Source organism: Oncorhynchus gorbuscha, linkage group LG20 (assembly GCF_021184085.1).
Source record: "Oncorhynchus gorbuscha isolate QuinsamMale2020 ecotype Even-year linkage group LG20, OgorEven_v1.0, whole genome shotgun sequence".
Classification (NCBI taxonomy): Eukaryota; Metazoa; Chordata; class Actinopteri; order Salmoniformes; family Salmonidae; genus Oncorhynchus; species Oncorhynchus gorbuscha.
In genome coordinates this window covers 6,152,813-6,170,941 of record NC_060192.1, presented here as the reverse complement: position 1 = coordinate 6,170,941, position 18,129 = coordinate 6,152,813, and the positions used below count along the sequence as shown (strand labels likewise).

The following is an 18,129-nucleotide window of genomic DNA, read 5'->3' as shown; positions in this document are numbered from 1 at the left end:
CATTCAGACATCTTTTAAAAACAAAGCATTTGTGTTTAGTGAGTCCGCCAGATCAGAGGCAGAAGGGATGACCAGGGATGTTCTCTTGATAAGTGTGCGAATTGGAGCAGTTTCTGTCCTGCTAAGCGTTGGACTAGTAACCGGAAGGTTGCAAGTTCAAATCCCCGAGCTGACGAGGTACAAATCTGTCGTTCTGCCCCTGAATAGGCAGTTAAACCCACTGTTCCTAGGCCGTCATTGAAAATAAGAATTTGTTCTTAAATGACTTGCCTAGTTAAATAAAGGTTAAAAAATAAAAAAAAGCATTCAAAATGTAAAGAGTACTTTTGGGTGTCAGGAAAAATGTATGGAGTAAAAAGTACAGAATTTCCTCTAGGAATGTAGTGAAGTAAATGTAGTCAAAAGTAGAAATAGTCAAGCAAAGTACAGATACCCCAAGAAACGACTTAAGTAGTACCTAAAGTATTTTTGCATACTTGGCTGAGGAGACCAATGACTCAAGATAGAATGCATCATGACAATTGACAAAGATATACATACTAACACCCTTGGGAAAGAGTGAAGTCATAGACAGGTTTGCACCTACAGTTTAATTTCTAATCTTTATGGATGGACTAACATCCTAGTACTGTGTAATAGAAACATTGTGAATATTTATTTGGCGAAAGGATTGTATGCTGGTATGTACATGTGTGTAAAATTGTGAAGTGTTGTTACTACAGGAGTGTTGGAGGGGGTGTAGTTGTTTTTGTGTAATTAAGTAGGTAGAAATATTATCCTGTCGCTAATTGACCTTGGAATCTGTGATTGATTACAATTATTATAAAATCATGATTTTCAAGTGTGTTTGGTGCCGCCCCCCCAACTAATCTACAGTTATAATACAAGCCTACTACTAATGAGTTTCTGGAGTTACAACATAATCTGAAGGATGGCAGCCTAAAATCCCAATCCTGCCATATTGCACGTAACTATAATATTTTTTTCATTGCAAAACATTCATTTGTGGTTTAGGCTGCCACCATTGGGATTATTTTGGAACGGCACAGTGTGCGAAGCATGACTATCTCAGCAGTAATGATAAATGATAAATACTTTTCCCAACTATTTTTCTTCATGGAAAATTGTGATGAACTCTGATCACAGCATTGTCCAGATCCTTCCAACCTACCTTACAGCAGTAAACCCCTGGTGAAATCTGGGAACGTGTGGACTGAGGACCGCATAGAATCACTTAAGATATTTATTTTATGTACAGATTGGGACATTTGTCATGAATTAGACGTGCACAAGTCAACACTGATTGTCACAGACAACAAGTGTTGACTCTGACACCCAAAAAGCAAACAAAGGCATACCCAAACAACAAACCGCACATCACAAGGGAGGTAAAGGACTGTATAGATAAGGAAACACAAGGAATCAATAAAAAACATTTCCTGTGGGAATTGTGGGAGTCAAGGAGAACAATCACCAACATGAACCTGCAAAACAAATCCTTGCGCACACCAGATGAGCTGACCAAAGCCAATTAATGACATGTTTTTGTATGCAAGATTTGATGTGTATAATGTGATTGACTCCATTGTTAGTGATGGTTGTGTTCGTAGGTTGGAAATCAACCCTATAGTTGTCACTGGAGTGTTCAAGCACACCTGTATGAATACGGCTCTGCTTTTCTTCTAAAAACATGTGCAGAGGAACTGACTCTGGCTTGGTGCCCTATCTTTCAGAGGTCTGTAGACTCCCATACCGTCCCATCTCTGTGGGAAAAGGCTCTTATCACTCCAGTCCCCAAAAAGCTTTGTCCAAAAGAAAATAATGACTGGGCCTGTTGCCCTGACGCCCAGTGTTTTGAAAAGATAATGGTGTGCGAGCTCCGTTCAGATGTGAACCGTGTTTAGCAAATTGATAAAAGGATCTATAAGTAAAGTCATGGGATTCATGATGCAATCAACACCATAGTGCATCTCATTGTTTAGCATCTGGAAAACCCCAAGGCTTGTTTCTGACTAGCTGTACTCAGCAGCTAGTTTCTGACTAGCTGTATACAGCAGGTTAGAGTTAACAGTACCCTCTGAGGCTAGAGACATTAGCACAGGGGCCCCACAGGGTTGTCTGAGTTCACCAATGTTATTCACACTGTACACAAACTAATGCACTAGACTAATCCTGATAATTATATTGTCAACTTTTCTGATGATACCGGCAGTTTTGGTCTGCTGTATAGAGATGCTGAAACTGCTGTGTACAGGTCAGAGATTTTTAAAAAGTTAGTCAAGCGGTGTGATGAGAATCATCTCAATGTTAATGGTGTTTGACCCCAAGTACCTGGGTGTACACATGGACAATGTGCTGTGCTTGTAGGTCCAAGTAGAGAGTGTCTGCTGCAGAGTCCAACAATGCCTCTATTTCCTACTTAGACTCGGGGATTTTGGAGTTGACCAGAAAATAATGCTCTCGTTCTGCAGTGCAACCATAGAGATTATCCTGAGATATGGCATCAAAGTATGGTTTGGTATTTGATCAGTTCAACTGAAATCCCAAATTGCCCACCTGGTACAAACTGTCATGAAGGTCATGGGTGGCAATTATCATTAGCTGTTTGCGTCAAGGGTGTAGACATGGGAGGCCCACCCACTGGGAAGCCAGGCCTTGACAGGCCCATCCAGACAGGTTTGATGTGGTTTAAGCATTGTTGTGGACTTTGGGGATTTTTTAAATATATTTTTTATGTATGTTCTATTAAAAAAGGTGCAATTTTGAGTGAAAATCTGAATAGTATATCCGAAAATATAGGATTTTTCACACAGGGGTGCCTTTCCTAAACTGGTGGACCGTTTGGAAACTTTTTGGAAAAAGTAGAGTTATACCCACTTCTCCAGGCACCACTACACCACTGCATAGGGCTGATGGAAAGACAGCAGTCACACACAGCGTGATGTTAATGCACCACTGCATAGAGCTGATGGAAAGACAGCAGTCACACACAACATGATGTTAAAGCACCACTACATAGGGCTGATGGAAAGACAGCAGTCACACACAACATGATGTTAGAGCACCACTACATAGGGTGTCATAAGGTGAATGCACCAATTTGTAAGTCGCTCTGGATAAGAGCGTCTGCTAAATGACTTAAATGTAAATGTAAATGTAATAGGGCTGATGGAAAGACAGCAGTCACACACAGCATGATGTTAATGCACCACTGCATAGAGCTGATGGAAAGACAGCAGTCACACACAACATGATGTTAAAGCACCACTACATAGGGCTGATGGAAAGACAGCAGTCACACACAGCATGATGTTAAAGCACCACTACACCACTACATGGGGCTGATGAAAAGACAGCAGTCACACACAGCATGATGTTGATGCACCACTACACCACTGAATAGGGCTGATGGAAAGACAGCAGTCACACACAGCATGATGTTAAAGCACCACTACATAGGGCTGATGGAAAGACAGCAGTCACACACAACATGATGTTAAAGCACCACTGCATAGGGCTGATGGAAAGACAGCAGTCACACACAATATGATGTTAAAGCACCACTACATAGGGCTGATGGAAAGACAGCAGTCACACACAGCATGATGTTAAAGCACCACTGCATAGGGCTGATGGAAAGACAGCAGTCACACACAGCATGATGTTAGAGCATCTATGGAGAGGTGTATTTATACACCACGTCAAAGCCTTTTTTAACTCCAACCATATGACTCGGCTCACTGATAAGTGAGGACTGACAGTAATGCTTTTGAATGAGCACTTTTAGAACGCAATGAACTAAAGTGGTAACTGAAAATAAACCTGAAAGTAACAAACTGCACACCTACTGCCTTTTCAAATGCCCTTTGGGGATATAACCTTATGTACTTACGGTTTTATCCCAGCAATATCGAAGCTCTTTTGCAAAATGTAGATGTGGAGTGGCCCCTCTCGCTCGAGTCTGGTTGATGCACAAACACTCCCCTAGGTGAACGCGTTTGTACTTTATGTAACGATGGTTCCATTGACACGGAAGCTCGTGCCTTAGTGTAAATGCCTGCGCCAAAGCATGACATCTTATCGTCCATTTATCCACTGTACTTTGTTTTAAGCATAGATGTCATGTATTGTAGATGCTTGTACCACGTTTGACCAAAAAGCAATTGGAGTTGTCCACAGTGTGGTTTTAAAAATAACATCTGGAGTGATACTTAAACTCATTCTGATGTTCTGCACAGGAGAAGTGGTGGTGTCAGACTGAGATGAAACTGCTGTGTTGAAGCGCGTCTACCAAACTAACTAGCCGAATGACTCGCTCAAGACCCTCAGGAATAACTTTTCAAACACAAACATACAGCAGGGTCGGGAAGGTCTTATGGTCTCAGACTCATCCGGCTGATCTGACCCTAGTAGCCTGATGCTGGAGCTGACCGGGGGCTCTCACAGCAGATATGCCCATGATGAAGACAGGGTAAGACACCCTGGACCTCTAGGAGGAGACCATGCCAGCAGCAGCCTGAAGGTAGGACAGTTCCTTCAAATCAGACCTCTGTGTCTCAGAGAGACAGGAGAGCAGTGGCTCAGCGGCAGTAGACTAAAGGTAACAACTGCAGCTTAATGAAGTCAGCGCGGATGATGTAATCCCCCTGAGTTCTCCTCCCGAAACACAGCCTTTCTGCCTCTCCATCTACCTCTTCTCCTCTATGGCATTCACCCGCTCCCTTCTCACTCATATCCCCCCTACACCCTTCCTACCTCCTTTCCTGCAGTATAAATAATTTCCAAGCTCAAGTCAGGCATTTCTCAGGCCTGTAGGATGTGACTGTCCTCTCTTCCTCTCCCTCCCCATTCCTCAACCTCTCCTGAATGAGTGGTAATTGGTAGAGGAGATGGAAATATAGAAGGACAAGGAATGAGTCCCAAAATACACAGGAAAAAAACAAACAAAAAACATGGCTAATTGGGCATCACCATCCTTTTCTTCGAATAGCCATGGAAACGCAACTTCATTAGGCTACAGGGGATTATAGCCCCGGGCAAATCTCCACTGACAACCTAAACTATTCCCCCTCCACTTAGTGCACTATATGGGGAATGGTGTCATTTAAAAGTTGTGAACTATAGTGAATCAGGTGTCATTTGAAGACAAGCAGTGGGTCAAAGAACCCTCATATTTCCCACCATCTTGTGGAAGACATCCGTATCAACATACTGTAGGCCTACTGTGAGAATGGAATAACACTAGTGTGACTAACTTAAAAACTAAGGAACTCAGACATTCTGATGTTCTGTCCGGTACAGGAGAAGTGGTGGTGTCAGACTGAGATGAAACTGCTGTGTTGAAGCGCGTCTACCAAACTAACTAGCCGAATGACTCGCTCAAGACCCTCAGGAATAACTAAGCAGAAGTTGTTTTTTTAAATGATATCGGCCAGTCCCTGAAGGAGTCAGTACGGTTCACTAATTCATATTAAACTGCTTATGGCAGTAGGCAGAGCATGGCATTAGTCATGTAAACACCTTACTTTGCTCATCTTAAAATCGCCACATGGGTCATAATCAAAGTAAGCATAAGTACGCGGATTAAAACTTGGTTTTCAGGGCAATTTTGAATGATTACATGTACACCTTTAAAGTTTAAAAGTTTTTGCCGTTTCAGCAGTGTATTCTGTCTGTGCATGTAATAGCACCAGCCGACTCGAGCGAGCCTCCCTCTAACACGAGTGACGTGTCCCTACGTCCTATCGGCATCGAACATGTCACCCTCCCTAGCAGAGGGGGTGACCTCGACAATTTGTTAAAACGAAGCTGCCTGGATCTTTCTTTTAAAGACCCTTGCTCCCTTCGGTCTCAACGTCGATTTTGATCTGAAGCCAATCTTGTGATTTTGCAACCAAATTGTATCGATGATCGTATGCTATCCATTTGTATGCTTTCTTAATATGAGAATTAACCAATGATCTCGGGCCACACCCAGCCATGATTTGACCCCTGTATGTGTCCTTTGAAGCTATATAAACTAGTCACCCCGCAGTGTTTGTCATTATACCCTGATGAAGACAGCGTGTCTAAACGTTGGATATTAGGTTATTGCGTCTGAGCCCCTAGAGTGTGCGACTCACTCTATTTTTTCAAGTGTTCTACTCCGCTAACCAGCACCTCGCCTAAATAGGTGTGCGTTTCTTTCACTTCTAGATCGAACTCCCCAAAAATAACATTGTCGGTCAAGTAGAACCTTGATTTTGAGAGGCGATTTTCTGCATTCATCAAAGTCCCATCAGGTAGCCCGACTTCATGTGTCCATGTAAACACCACTATTAGGGAAATTGTTCCTCGCAAAATATGTGAACATTTTAAAATCAAACCACTATATTAATCTGACTACCCACAATAAATTGTAATTGTGTGCATATAACCGTACTCATTGTATAGAATGAATATGGAACATCTGCAGGGAGGTACAGAACTGGGATCATCTGATGGTAAATGTCACCCTCTGTTGGTGACTGGCCAAATGTAGCAGAAGCAACTCATATCGAGAGACTTGCAAAACTGCGGTACATGTACAGAACATCACACAACCCACCATAAAGGAGATTTTTTTTTTGACAAAGGGTCCCGCCGTCACCACCACAATCTACACGTCACCACTGAAAAAGCATGAGGAGTTAAAGAGTTTATTGGTTTGATAAGAGGGGTAAACTGGACCAAGTGTAACATTGTACAGTACAGACGTCAACGTAAAACTGCTGTTTGAATAGAATTGCTTGAACAATAACATTGTGTCCCACACCGTAAAGCCTAGGCTTTTGGTACTTTTAAAACAATAACTGGCACTGTAAGCACAGACCGACATTGAGGTTAGATCATCAAGTAGACTCTAGGATGAGATAAAGAAGAATTGGACAGCAAAGAAATCATAAAAAGGAATCCAGAAAGTGCACAGAGCACAACGTTCTAATTTAGAGACCCCTACTCCCAGTGCAAATACACTTCCTGAAAGAGCATTGTGATTTCTGACATCACTGTCTAACCCCACTTCACCCCATTCTAAAGAAGCTGGAATCTTTCAAAGTGAATGTAAGGGAATAGGTGTGTTTTTTTTTGGTGGTGTGTATGTATATAATAGAGAAAGGGTGTATATATATATTTTAGTGTGGCAGCTCGTGGGGCATCAGTTTGTAGTGGGAGCCACAGGAGGGACAGCGCTGAGCCTCGCCCTGATGGAGCCAGAACCACACCACTGCTGTGTTATCCTCCTCACCTAGAGATGGAGAGAAGGGGGAAGGGGGGGGGGGAGAGGCAGAGCGATTGAAGGAGAGATTAGATATGAGCAGAGACGAGAACAAATCGGACAGCCAAGACAAATGAGTGGTATGGCTTCTGGCAACGGAGCGCTACCAGACAGCTGTTGCAAGACTAATATGAAGCCAGTCACGTACAGACACAGCCCACAATCCTCTTTGTGGTGACGGAGGGCACCAGATGAGGGTCAGCCTTGGAGCCAGCATACTCCTTGGGTTTCAGCATGCTGTAGGGGTCCTGGAAGGAATTCAAACAGGGCAGGTTCAGTAATAGAGACTTATACAGTATGAGAGAGTGAACTACAATAAGGGCCAAGCCCACTAAGAAACCTTTTAATGATCCTAGCTAAGTTAGCCAAGTAACATCAAAAAACTCACATGGTCACATGCACCGTTAAACAGGTGTAGACTAACAGCGAAACGCTTAATAAATACACAATAAGTAACTTGGCTATATACACACACACAGCGTACCAGTACAGACTCAATGTGCAGGGGTCCGAGGTAATCAAGGTATATAGAAAAGTATGTGGATACCCCTTCAAACTAGTGGTTTTGGCTCTCTAGACTAACAGCGAAACGCTTAATTTACAAACTTTGAACATAGAATGGCCTTACTGAAGAACTGACTTTCAACGTGGCACCGTCACAGTATGCCACCTTTTCAACAAGTTAGATGGCCAAATATCTGCCCTGCTGGAGCGGTCCCGGTCAACTGTAAGTGCTGTTATTGTGAAGTGGAAACACCTAGGAGCAGAAATGGCTCAGCCGCAAAGTGGTAGCCCACACTAGCTTACAGAAGCTTGTTCTCTGGAGCGAGGAATCACACTTCATCAGCTGGCAGTGATGTAGACACCGAGGAATTTGAAGCTCTCAACATGCTCCATTACAGCCTAGTCAATGTGGACATGCTCGGCCATCCGTTTCCTGTAGTCCACGATCAGCTCCTTTGTCTTGCTGACATTAAGGAACAGGTATTTGTCCTGGCACCACAATGCCAGGTCAAGGACCACCTCCCTATAGGCCGTCTCATCGGTGATCAGGTCTACCACCGTCGTGTGATCAGCAAACTGCAGTTGCTACATCCATTTTCTTACTTATAAAATGTGTGATATTTACCCATTGATTCCCGACGAATGTAACAAAACACCTCCTGAGCTTAGTTCAGCTGTCGTACCCCAAATATACGCTTTTACTTAATTGTAAACCAACACTGGGCCTATATAGCCTCCAAACATGCTTAAAACAATCATTTAGATATCTTGGATAATCAGTCCTTGCATCCCTGGCACTATGAATTTGAGAGTGGTTACATTTCTCCAGGCCCATCACTCAGCTGTTTCAAATTCGAATGCTGCTTTAAGGTCGATGTCCCTAGAGTTGAAAAATGTGATAGAAAGCTACCATTGCTGCACTGCGGTGTTTAATCACTTTCATCCCTACATCCCATGAATTTGTTTACCCATAGAGATTTGACCCTATGACAAACAATGTCAGTTTACAACAAGTTATTGCTCACTTATACATCATTGGAAAGAATAGAGTCACACTTCAATTAGACACATTTTCAGAAATGTTGAGCTCCACAGAACTTTGACCTCTAGGGTCATATCAGAATTACCCATATAAAATGTCTTTAAAAAAAAAAAAAAATTTTAAAACTTTGTTTGACAAGTAGTTCTGTACGGTCATGAAATGACCTTCCAAGTGATAGTGTCTTTAGAAAGTATTCACACCCCTGATTCAATACTTTGTAGAAGTCCCTACAGCCCTGAGTCTTTCTGGGAAAGTCTCCAAGAGCTTTCAACACTTGGATTGTGCAACATAACCCATTATTCTTAACAAAATTATTCAAGTTCTGCCAAATTAGTTGTTGATCATTTCTAGACAACCATTTTCAGGTCTTGACATATTTTGAAGTAGATTTAAGTCAACCAACTCGGCCACTCAGGAACATTCACGGTCTTCTTGGTAAGCAACTCCAGGGTAGATTTGGCCTTGTGTTTTAGGTTATTGTCCTGCTGAAAAGTGAATTCATCTCCCAGCATCTGGTGGAAAGCAGACTGAACCAGGTTTTCCTCTAGGATTTTGTTTCTCTTTTTTTTATCCTTAAACACAGCTTGAAAATATGATGAGTTGTACTCAGTAAAACAGAGTTACATGGGATACACAAACGTACAATCAATAACAATAGAAAAATAGAGATAATTGTATGTGGGGTGTAAAGATAAGTTACTCCATGCAATTGGCAACAACAAAAAACATGCATCTTTCTCTCCTGAAGTTATTTAGGCTTAACATAAAAACTTAGACATTTCAGCTTAATCGTTTGTATTTCATTTCTAAAAAACAATTCCACTGACATTATTGGGCAGTGTGTGTAGATCAGTGACAATATAAATTATATATTTTAAATTCAGGATAGAAAACAAAAAAAAGGTGGAAAAAGTCAAGGGGTGCGAATACTTTCTGAAGGCACTGTAGAGAGGAAACTTTTGCTTCCCTAAAAATCAGTATCAGTCTCAAAAAAAAAGGAAAAAAAATCACAAATCGGCAGGCTCTGCTAGTGTCACTGGGCAGCTGGATTTCCCTGATAGGTTCCCTCTAATCTCTGATAGGTTGCAAGCCCGGCGGTCACGAGTCAACTTCCACGTTACTCTTTAGTCACGGTAATTAGGCTTCTCCAAGCTCTAATACTGCTGATGGTCATTACCAAACTGCCTGAATCATAAAACACGGGACGAGATGTTAAAAACTGTCCATTGTGCCAATAGATGGAATGCACTCGCATGAGATTTGCCGTGATGTTGACAGAGTGGCATGGGAGGTTTATTTCTTAGACTGGGGTAAGATGTCAATTTTTGGGACACATCCTCAGTAGTGTGCCTTCGAATCAGTGGGTGTTTCGGCCTTTAATCACTAAACACCCTCATCAAAGGTGGCCAGCTAAAGGGTGATCAAGCCTTAGCTTGTGTCCCATGCCCAATTAAGATGTCCCACAGGACTGTGCAAGGCAGGGGCGTCCTCTTCTCTGAGCCAGCCATACAGCTGACCGCATACCTCATATGCCCTCCTCAAGTTGGAGGGATCTGAATTGAGTTCTCAGGTGGGGGTGAGGGGTCATGAAGTTATAGCCCAGCAAGGGTCCTTCCGTTTGATCCAGATCCACTGGCTACCTCTTTCAGCTGCTTGAGAAACTGCTCTGACGGTCTGCCGCAGAGCCTGTCCATGGATTCCAAGTTCTTTCAGCAACCTGATGATGGAAGAAGCCACGAATCCTCTGCATCCCACTTCAACTGGCCAGACTTTTGCATTCCAGCCACGCTGAGTTGCGTCTGCTGCCAACTCTGTGTAACGCAGTTTCTTACGTTCGTAGGCCTCTTCAACAGAGTTTTCCCACGGGACTGTGAGCTCTATGATGTACACAGCCTTTCGTGAAGGGGACCAGAGTACCATGTCTGGCCTAAGGTTGGTAGAAGCAATCTCAGGTGGAAAAATGAGTTGCTGGCCAATATCGACAAGCATCTTCCAGTCCCGGGCCATAGCTAGGTGTCCAGTTTCTGGCTTTGTAGGAGGATACTTGGGCCTTTTCTGTCCCTCCCGGATGAATGTTGTTTTGACGGGATTGCTTGTTTTTGGAGGTAATGAATTGGTTGCACTCCTCTTGGTCTCAAGTGCTGCAGCCAGGCTCTTGAGGACCTGATTGTGCCTCCAGGTGTAGCGGCCTTGTGAGAGGCTGGTCTTGCAACCTGTCATTATATGCCTGAGAGTCGCTGGAGCTGGGCAGAGGGGGCAGGTCGAGTCCTCGCCATACCATTGATGTAGATTTTTTGGTGATGGAAGCACATCATAAACAGCTCTTATGATGAAGCTGATGTTGCTTGCCTCCATTTGCCAAAGCTCACGCCAGTTGATCTTTCTCCTCTCCAGGCCTTCCCACCGCATCCATTGCCCTTGTTTAGCAAGAGAGACAGCCTTTGCACTTCTTGCAGTCTCCTCCTGTCTTCGCACCTCCTCGACCACCAGCTTCCTGCGTTCAGATGTTGTTGCCTTATGGAACGTTGGTTTGCTTGCTGCCAGGCCAAAGCCTCCTCTTCCATGCTGGATATTCCCCACAATGTCTTGGTGTCTCAGGGCTGATGTTGCTTGCTGCACAGCATTGGATGATGTCCATTTCCGTTCAGCACTCCATTTTCCCTCCAATCACTGACATCAATACAAATGTATTCGTAAAAATCTAATCAATCACTTCATGACCGCCCATGAGCTCATGTTGTAAAACATTTCTATAGGCTAGGCAATTGTGTGAGAACACAGTTTTGATGGATTCCATTAGCTTTCTATAGGCTAGGCCTACTATTTACCAACGTTCCTAATATTAAGCACATCACTTCGCTTTACAACAGGAGTATAGCCTACCTGGATGGCATGAAAATTAACCATGGGAAAAGCGTCCAGTCGCTATTGAAGTGCGTAGTTGACATGTTTTTTTCCTTCGCACGCCCCTGTTCCAAGACAGGAGCATGATACTGGTCCATTCTAAATCAAAACTAATTTCACACTTATTATCTAGTATATGCAAAGACATTAAATGAAGAATAGTTTGATGGGTGACAATAGTAGCCCATCACATGGATCATGTATTACCACTTGTGAATGACACCCAGCTTGTGCAGTAAGGAATAGTAAATGCCTTTTGTTGAGACTTCTTCAAAATCAGTCGCACACCTTATGTAGCCTAGCCCAAAGGCCTACATATGGTTCATATCACAACTAAAAAGGCCAAATAGCTCCTTAAAATTAAGCACACTCATGAGTTAAGTTTGGGGAAGATATTGGTGACCATAAATACGCACCTTTTTAATAAAAGTATTACATGCATAAATCACATTGGCCTTCAATTTCCAGAAGTGTTTTCCTGCTAATTGATTGCATTTTGGAACATTTGCTCTTACAGCCTACTGCCATGTGTGCATTGCTGCGCTTAAAATTAAGAAAATCACATAATAGCTTAACATATTACGCTAAATGTTCTGATCTGTTGCATCAGCCTCATTGCTTTTAAAAGATTGATGCGAGTAGTTGTATTCATTTGGGATATATCACATCCCACAACTGTCCCAGAGTATGTTTGGTATATTTATTTCTTGTACAGAACAGTTGACTAATAGCATAGGTCAACTTTTGTACTATTAGGGATAGTAGATTGACATAGGCTTTGCTTTTCTTTAGGCATACTCATCTTGTTGGCTGACGATAATTAGGCTAAATATGGAAACCTCTAACATTTTCAATATGGGCATCGGAATTTAATTGTAGCCTACTGATGAGTTGAAATGCATTGGCTACAATCTGAAGGGGCCAAGTGAATGAGGGGCGTCGGAGCACGGCAGCCAGGAAATACAATTATATTCAGGACACAAAAGGCATGGATTTAAAAAAAAAATATATCCTTTCCATTTTATTAAGCTATGTTCAATTGGATCCCTCATACTATAAACTAAAAATGTATGCCATGGAATTCTAAGCAAATCTTGCCTGCTAAATTAACTACCGTAGCCAACAGCCATGTGGCAGAGCCATATCATGGCCTAACATTTCAGAAGAACTCTGCATGCTATTCTGTTCTTCTGAAATATACTACATCTTCAAATTATGTTTCTTTAAACCTGTGTAAAATAATGGATTTATGGTGATGGTGTAGAATATTTTACATCGATTTATTACAGTTTAAAATGTAGACGTTCCAAAAAGGTCTGTGTCAGTGGCTTGTAGGCTATGCATGGAAGCCAGGAGATAAACATGTTTATGTTAATTAACGGTCAATTACCGTGAGACTTGCAGTTATTTGCTCGACAATCACCGGCTGACAAAAGTGTGTGACCGCCACAGCCCTAGCCCTGCCACATCTGACGAGCATCAGAGCCGGTGTAGTAGGATTCAACCTTGGTCCTGTGTAGACACTGTCTGTTTGTTGGCTCGGAGGTCGTAGCAGGATTTCTTATAAGCGGTCGGAAGCGCCAGCTCTTGACTTAAGCTCAAGGCAGATGTGGCCTGTAATCCATGGCTTCTGGTTGGGATATGTACGTACAGTCACCGGGGACGACGCCGTTGATGCACTTATATCATTAGCCTATAATTTACACCGCCCCATGGAAATCTAAGTAACATAAAATCCCAATCAAAATGTCTGCTAAGCTAGAGATGTGTTGTTTTTGCATGGGCTGCGTCTCAACCCACCATATCCACTGATATCGCCCTTTCCAGGGAAAGGTGGCAGAGCTTGAGCGGTGTTTATCAGACCATGAGCCATCTCACAAAAAATGTCTGTAGTGTCCAAACGGTTTGGCCTACAAAGTGTTATGATCACTACTGAACCACTTTAGCTCTAGGATACCCACAAACCTCATGATCGTAAAAAGTAAATGAAAGTATATACAGAGATAATTTAGGCACTAAACTAAGGGGATAAATAAATGTAAAAAAAATATGTTTCCGGATCTCTCATATATAGGAGACTTCAGAATAAACTTACTTTAGACTTGTGGGGACTTATTCAATGCATTTCTATTGGCTAATGCCAAATTCAATGTTTCATCCAATAATTTATATCTTTATACCTTAAGGGGTCTTAATTAAAAACGATCCTTGGTAAGACCAAAACATCCATATTTTAGCTTACAACAATATGCATATAACTGGTAGATTTTGATAGAAAACTCTAAAGTTTCCAAAACTGTTAAAAATAGTGTCTGAGTATAGACCTGATTTGGCAGGCAAAAACCTGAGAAGAATCCATTCAGGAAGTAGGATTGTTTTTAGTTTTGTAGTTCTCTATTCAATGCCATTTCAGTATCCATTGATTTAGGACTGAAATTGCAATTCCTATGCCTTCCACTAGATGTCAGTCTTCAGAAATAGTTTCAGGCTTGTATTCTGATAAATGAGGGAGTAAGACCAGTCTGAATAAGTGGACCCTGCCGTGTCACAGCTTTTTCATGCGCAATCCTGAGAGTGCCTTTCTTGTTTACCTTTTATATTGAGGACATTGTCCGGTTGAAATATTATTGATTATTTAGGCTAAAAACAACCTGAGGTTTGAATATAAAAACACGTTTGACATTTTTCTATGAACTTTACGGATACAATTTGAATTTGTCTGCCTGAGGTTTTTGGATATAAAGAGACTATTGAACATTTGAGTAAATTAATGTCTTCTGAGTGCAACCATATGAAGATCAAAGATAAGGGATTAATTCTCTATTGTTACTGTTTGTAATGATTTGTCTGCTGGGCTATGTTCTCTAATAATCGTAAGGTATGCTTTTGCCGTAAATCTGACACCGTGGTTGGATTCACAAGAAGTTAATCTATAAAGCTATGTAAAATATGTTTTGTTTTCTGAATTTTTATGAGTATTTCTGTATTTGAATTTGGCGCTCTGCCATCTCACTGGATGTTGGCCAGGTGGGACATCCCACATACCCAAGAGAGGTTATGCTTCCTTCCCCTGATTTTGATCAGCTCCTTTTGTTGGTAGTGTTCAAATTTTGTGATGATCAGTCGGGGACTTATGGTCTTGTCACTCCGAGCTCCAAGTCTGTACTCTGTGGAAAGTCACCTTGTTTACAGTCTCTATAGGAAGTTGAGGCGGATTGCATGAATTCTCTGATCTTGATTGGATGAGCCCTCAGGAATCTCAGAAAAAAAAAAGATTCACGCACGCTACGACTTTGTATGTCTAGTAGAGACTCCTCCACCACCCTGTTTTCCCTGAGTAGACAATCCATGTTCGCTTATACTGCAAACAGTTTTCCGGAAAAGATAACAATGATTCTTTCCCACAACAGGTGTCTGTAGTACAGCCAGCTAGCACTCGCAGAACCCATGAAAAAAACACGTTTGGTCTTCGTATTTAATTAACTGCCATTTCGCTTTAATCAAAACTAACAAACCGAGTGTTTTCCAGCATACAGTGTTAAACTGTGATGACGTCACCTTGCAGAGTTGGCCTTTATTTCTTGGTGCACATCAGTTCTAGTGTGTTAATATGCTTTATGGAAAAAGTGTTGGAAATAGGTGTCTCCATAATGACAATCAATATAGCCTACCGACAACTGGTAAAAGGTTATAACCCCCCCCCACCCTAGCCTGGGGTGACAAGTGGCATCCTGTCCTTTGTTCTGTGGAGAAAAACTGAGGACAGGGAAAACTGAACATCCACTTTTTAGCATAGCATCTATGGATTTGTCCTTCTCAAATAAATATATTTTCGCCTACCCGATTTACTTTGGGGTCAGTGTTATTGAAGAATAACATCAATTGCTAACACCGGTATAGGCCGTCATTGTAAATAGGAATTTGTTCTTAACTGGCTAGCCTAGATAAATGTAAAAATTAAATTACAGTTATACTGATGTTATTTTTTTCAACATAGAAATGCCTAACTTTCATATATGTTGACACTGGTATTGTACTGGATGAGATAATGAAAATGAGGTTGAAACGTGGTGGAGTTGTCCATTAACTTTCATACGAACAAGAACAAATGTTCCAGATACAAAAGATAAACTTACTGTATGCAGTTTATCAAAGTTGTTTTGAGTAAAGGCATCAGCATGCTTCTGTTTGGCTGGCGGTCAGTCAAAGTCAGCTAGGCGAACGAGTGTGTCACACACTCCCGTAAAAGACATTTGCTTCAAAAACGAGACAAAAAGCAACAATACTATAGTTTGTCCATTTTGAGATGTCCTAGCTTCCTCAAAATAGTCAGAATTCATCTAAGGATCCTCAACAAATGACATCTTTGCAGTGATCTTAGTCACGCAATTTTACATCCAAGATGTTTGGTGCAGTATTTCTAAATGTCAAAGTGCATGAGAAGTAGTCTTTCGTTGAATTGAAGATTTTCCTGAAGAATCCATACTGTTGACCAATCACGATGAAGGGGCGTAGACTTCTGCTTGCCCCAAGAAAAAAATTATTGCTCAAAACACCCTCGGCGAAGCTCAAAACTAACATATATTTGGATGAGATTTTGATGTATATGCACAAACCTCCGAACTGTTTCGGCTGGGAAGCATGCAGACGCCTTAACACCTGCTTCCAACCGGAAACGTGGAATGGAATGGTCCACAAGTGCAATGTGAGAAGATGTGTCGTACCTTGGCTGGAGGCTGCGTTAAAGCCAGGTGCAGCTTTGCTAAACTGCGTACATTAAGTGCATCTTTTGTACATTAAAAATATTATTTTTCACTGGTATGAAAATGAGGTCCTAAGGTTTGCAAAAAGTTGAGGATTAACATTTCTAACTAGTGATATACATATTGCCAGAGTCCATGTGTTATATAGTAGTTAGTTTGAATAGGATGTGCAACCTTACTCTCCACTCTCCTTCCTCCCCATTCTATTGATTTCAACACGAAAGTGGTACAAGTGATTAACAAGTAAGTGTTGAGTTTCGGCCACCCCCATATCAAAATGAATCACTCCAAAAATGTAGCTGGCCGTCTTCAGTAACTTGTCTTCTAACGAGTGCTGTAAACAATATTTCCAGTCTCTGTGTTTTTTTGAGTTGTGTTAGTTTCAACAGTGCATAGTAATTCATACCGAGTGATTTATTTCCACTTGTCAAAACAGGGGGATTAGTGCAAATGCAGTTTATAAGGTGCTCTAAAAAATAAACAATATGATGACTAATGTAGCACATTCATGTGTAGGTAACACATGTGATGTTTAGGTTTTAAATGGATCATGAACTGGTTCAGCATATTCATTGGTTTAAACTGACCTTTGTTTTGTCATTGGTCTATTTATCAAAGGGTGTTGCCAACAGGATGTCGTGACGGAATCATTTTCAACCGTTTTTAAGAAAGTACCTTCAACACTTTCGACAATTCAATTCCAAAAGTATTAATTTGAAATTAATTAAGTTAATTTTGAAAAAAACTGCGTAATGAGTACAAAAACATGATGTGATTTTGATGATCTACCAGAAATGATTAAACAAAACAAAAAACTGATTTGACTTACCCTGGCCTTGGGTTCTCGAGAGCTACATCAACGCTTACTTACGTTAAGTATTTTTCACTAACTAGCTAACTGACATTCAAATATTTGTTTAAATACTCCAACATCTTGACCTACCGCGCCCTGTTGGGCAGCCTTCATAACGATCTTCTCCAGACCAGTGGCCTGCTCCTCGTCGGTGGGGATGCCTGAAAACATGGCATCGTCAGTGTTTGCTAGCGTGCTTAGCTAACTAGCTTGTCAGCTGGCTGATGTGATTTGATTTAGCTAGCTAGCAAAATTAGCACTGGGCTACTTCCGCGCTACACTCAATAATAATGTCGACACTAAGCTAGAAGGCTAATGCACCATCTTTGGCTACGGTCGCTATAAAGACAACATAGCTCAATATAGAACATGGAAACATTTACATCTGCTCAGTTAGCTACTTCATGTGAACAAAACACGGAACATATAAAATATATATACATTTTGCTACAACGAACATTTGACAGCCATCTAATACTATCCTGTTAGCTAGCTCTGATAAATTGGATAGCTAAGCCTTGCGCCATTGCCTGGCATCGTCTGTCCTTGGCATGACATCAAATATGTCTAATATGATGCTTCTGCCCAAAAACTCAACATTACCGACTCACCTCCAGCAGCCATGCCGCGGGTGAGAATAGGGACCGGTGCGGCCCGGCAAGTTGTAGCGGCCCTAATGGACGATCGGAGCAGTAACCTTGCAGCCATTTCTCCTTCTGGTCGAAAATACAACTGGCAGCACGCTGATGACGTTTAATATTTTCACCTT

General features: G+C 41.7%; 1 protein-coding gene across 1 annotated transcript; it reads right to left on the bottom strand.

Moving 5' to 3' along the window:
- Positions 1-6,663: 6,663 nt before the first annotated feature.
- Positions 6,664-18,129, bottom strand: LOC124007179 (cytochrome c oxidase subunit 5B, mitochondrial). The gene is made up of 4 exons (XM_046317560.1): positions 17,972-18,129; positions 17,451-17,521; positions 7,443-7,542; positions 6,664-7,264 (listed from the first exon to the last, which is right to left on the bottom strand). The coding sequence occupies exons 1-4, from the start codon at positions 18,066-18,068 to the stop codon at positions 7,152-7,154; spliced, it is 381 nt and encodes a 126-aa protein (XP_046173516.1). The 5' UTR covers positions 18,069-18,129; the 3' UTR covers positions 6,664-7,151.

What these genes read in the sequence shown, in the direction of transcription:
- LOC124007179 (XM_046317560.1), bottom strand. Translation starts at nt 18,068, where the DNA reads ATGGCTGCAAGGTTACTGCTCCGATCGTCCATTAGGGCCGCTACAACT. An exon ending in CCGCGGCATGGCTGCTGGAG is followed by an intron (nt 17,522 to 17,971) that starts GTGAGTCGGTAA and finishes CCATGTTTTCAG; the next exon opens with GCATCCCCACCGACGAGGAG. An exon ending in GAGGATTGTGGGCTGTGTCT is followed by an intron (nt 7,265 to 7,442) that starts GTACGTGACTGG and finishes CTCCATCTCTAG; the next exon opens with GTGAGGAGGATAACACAGCA.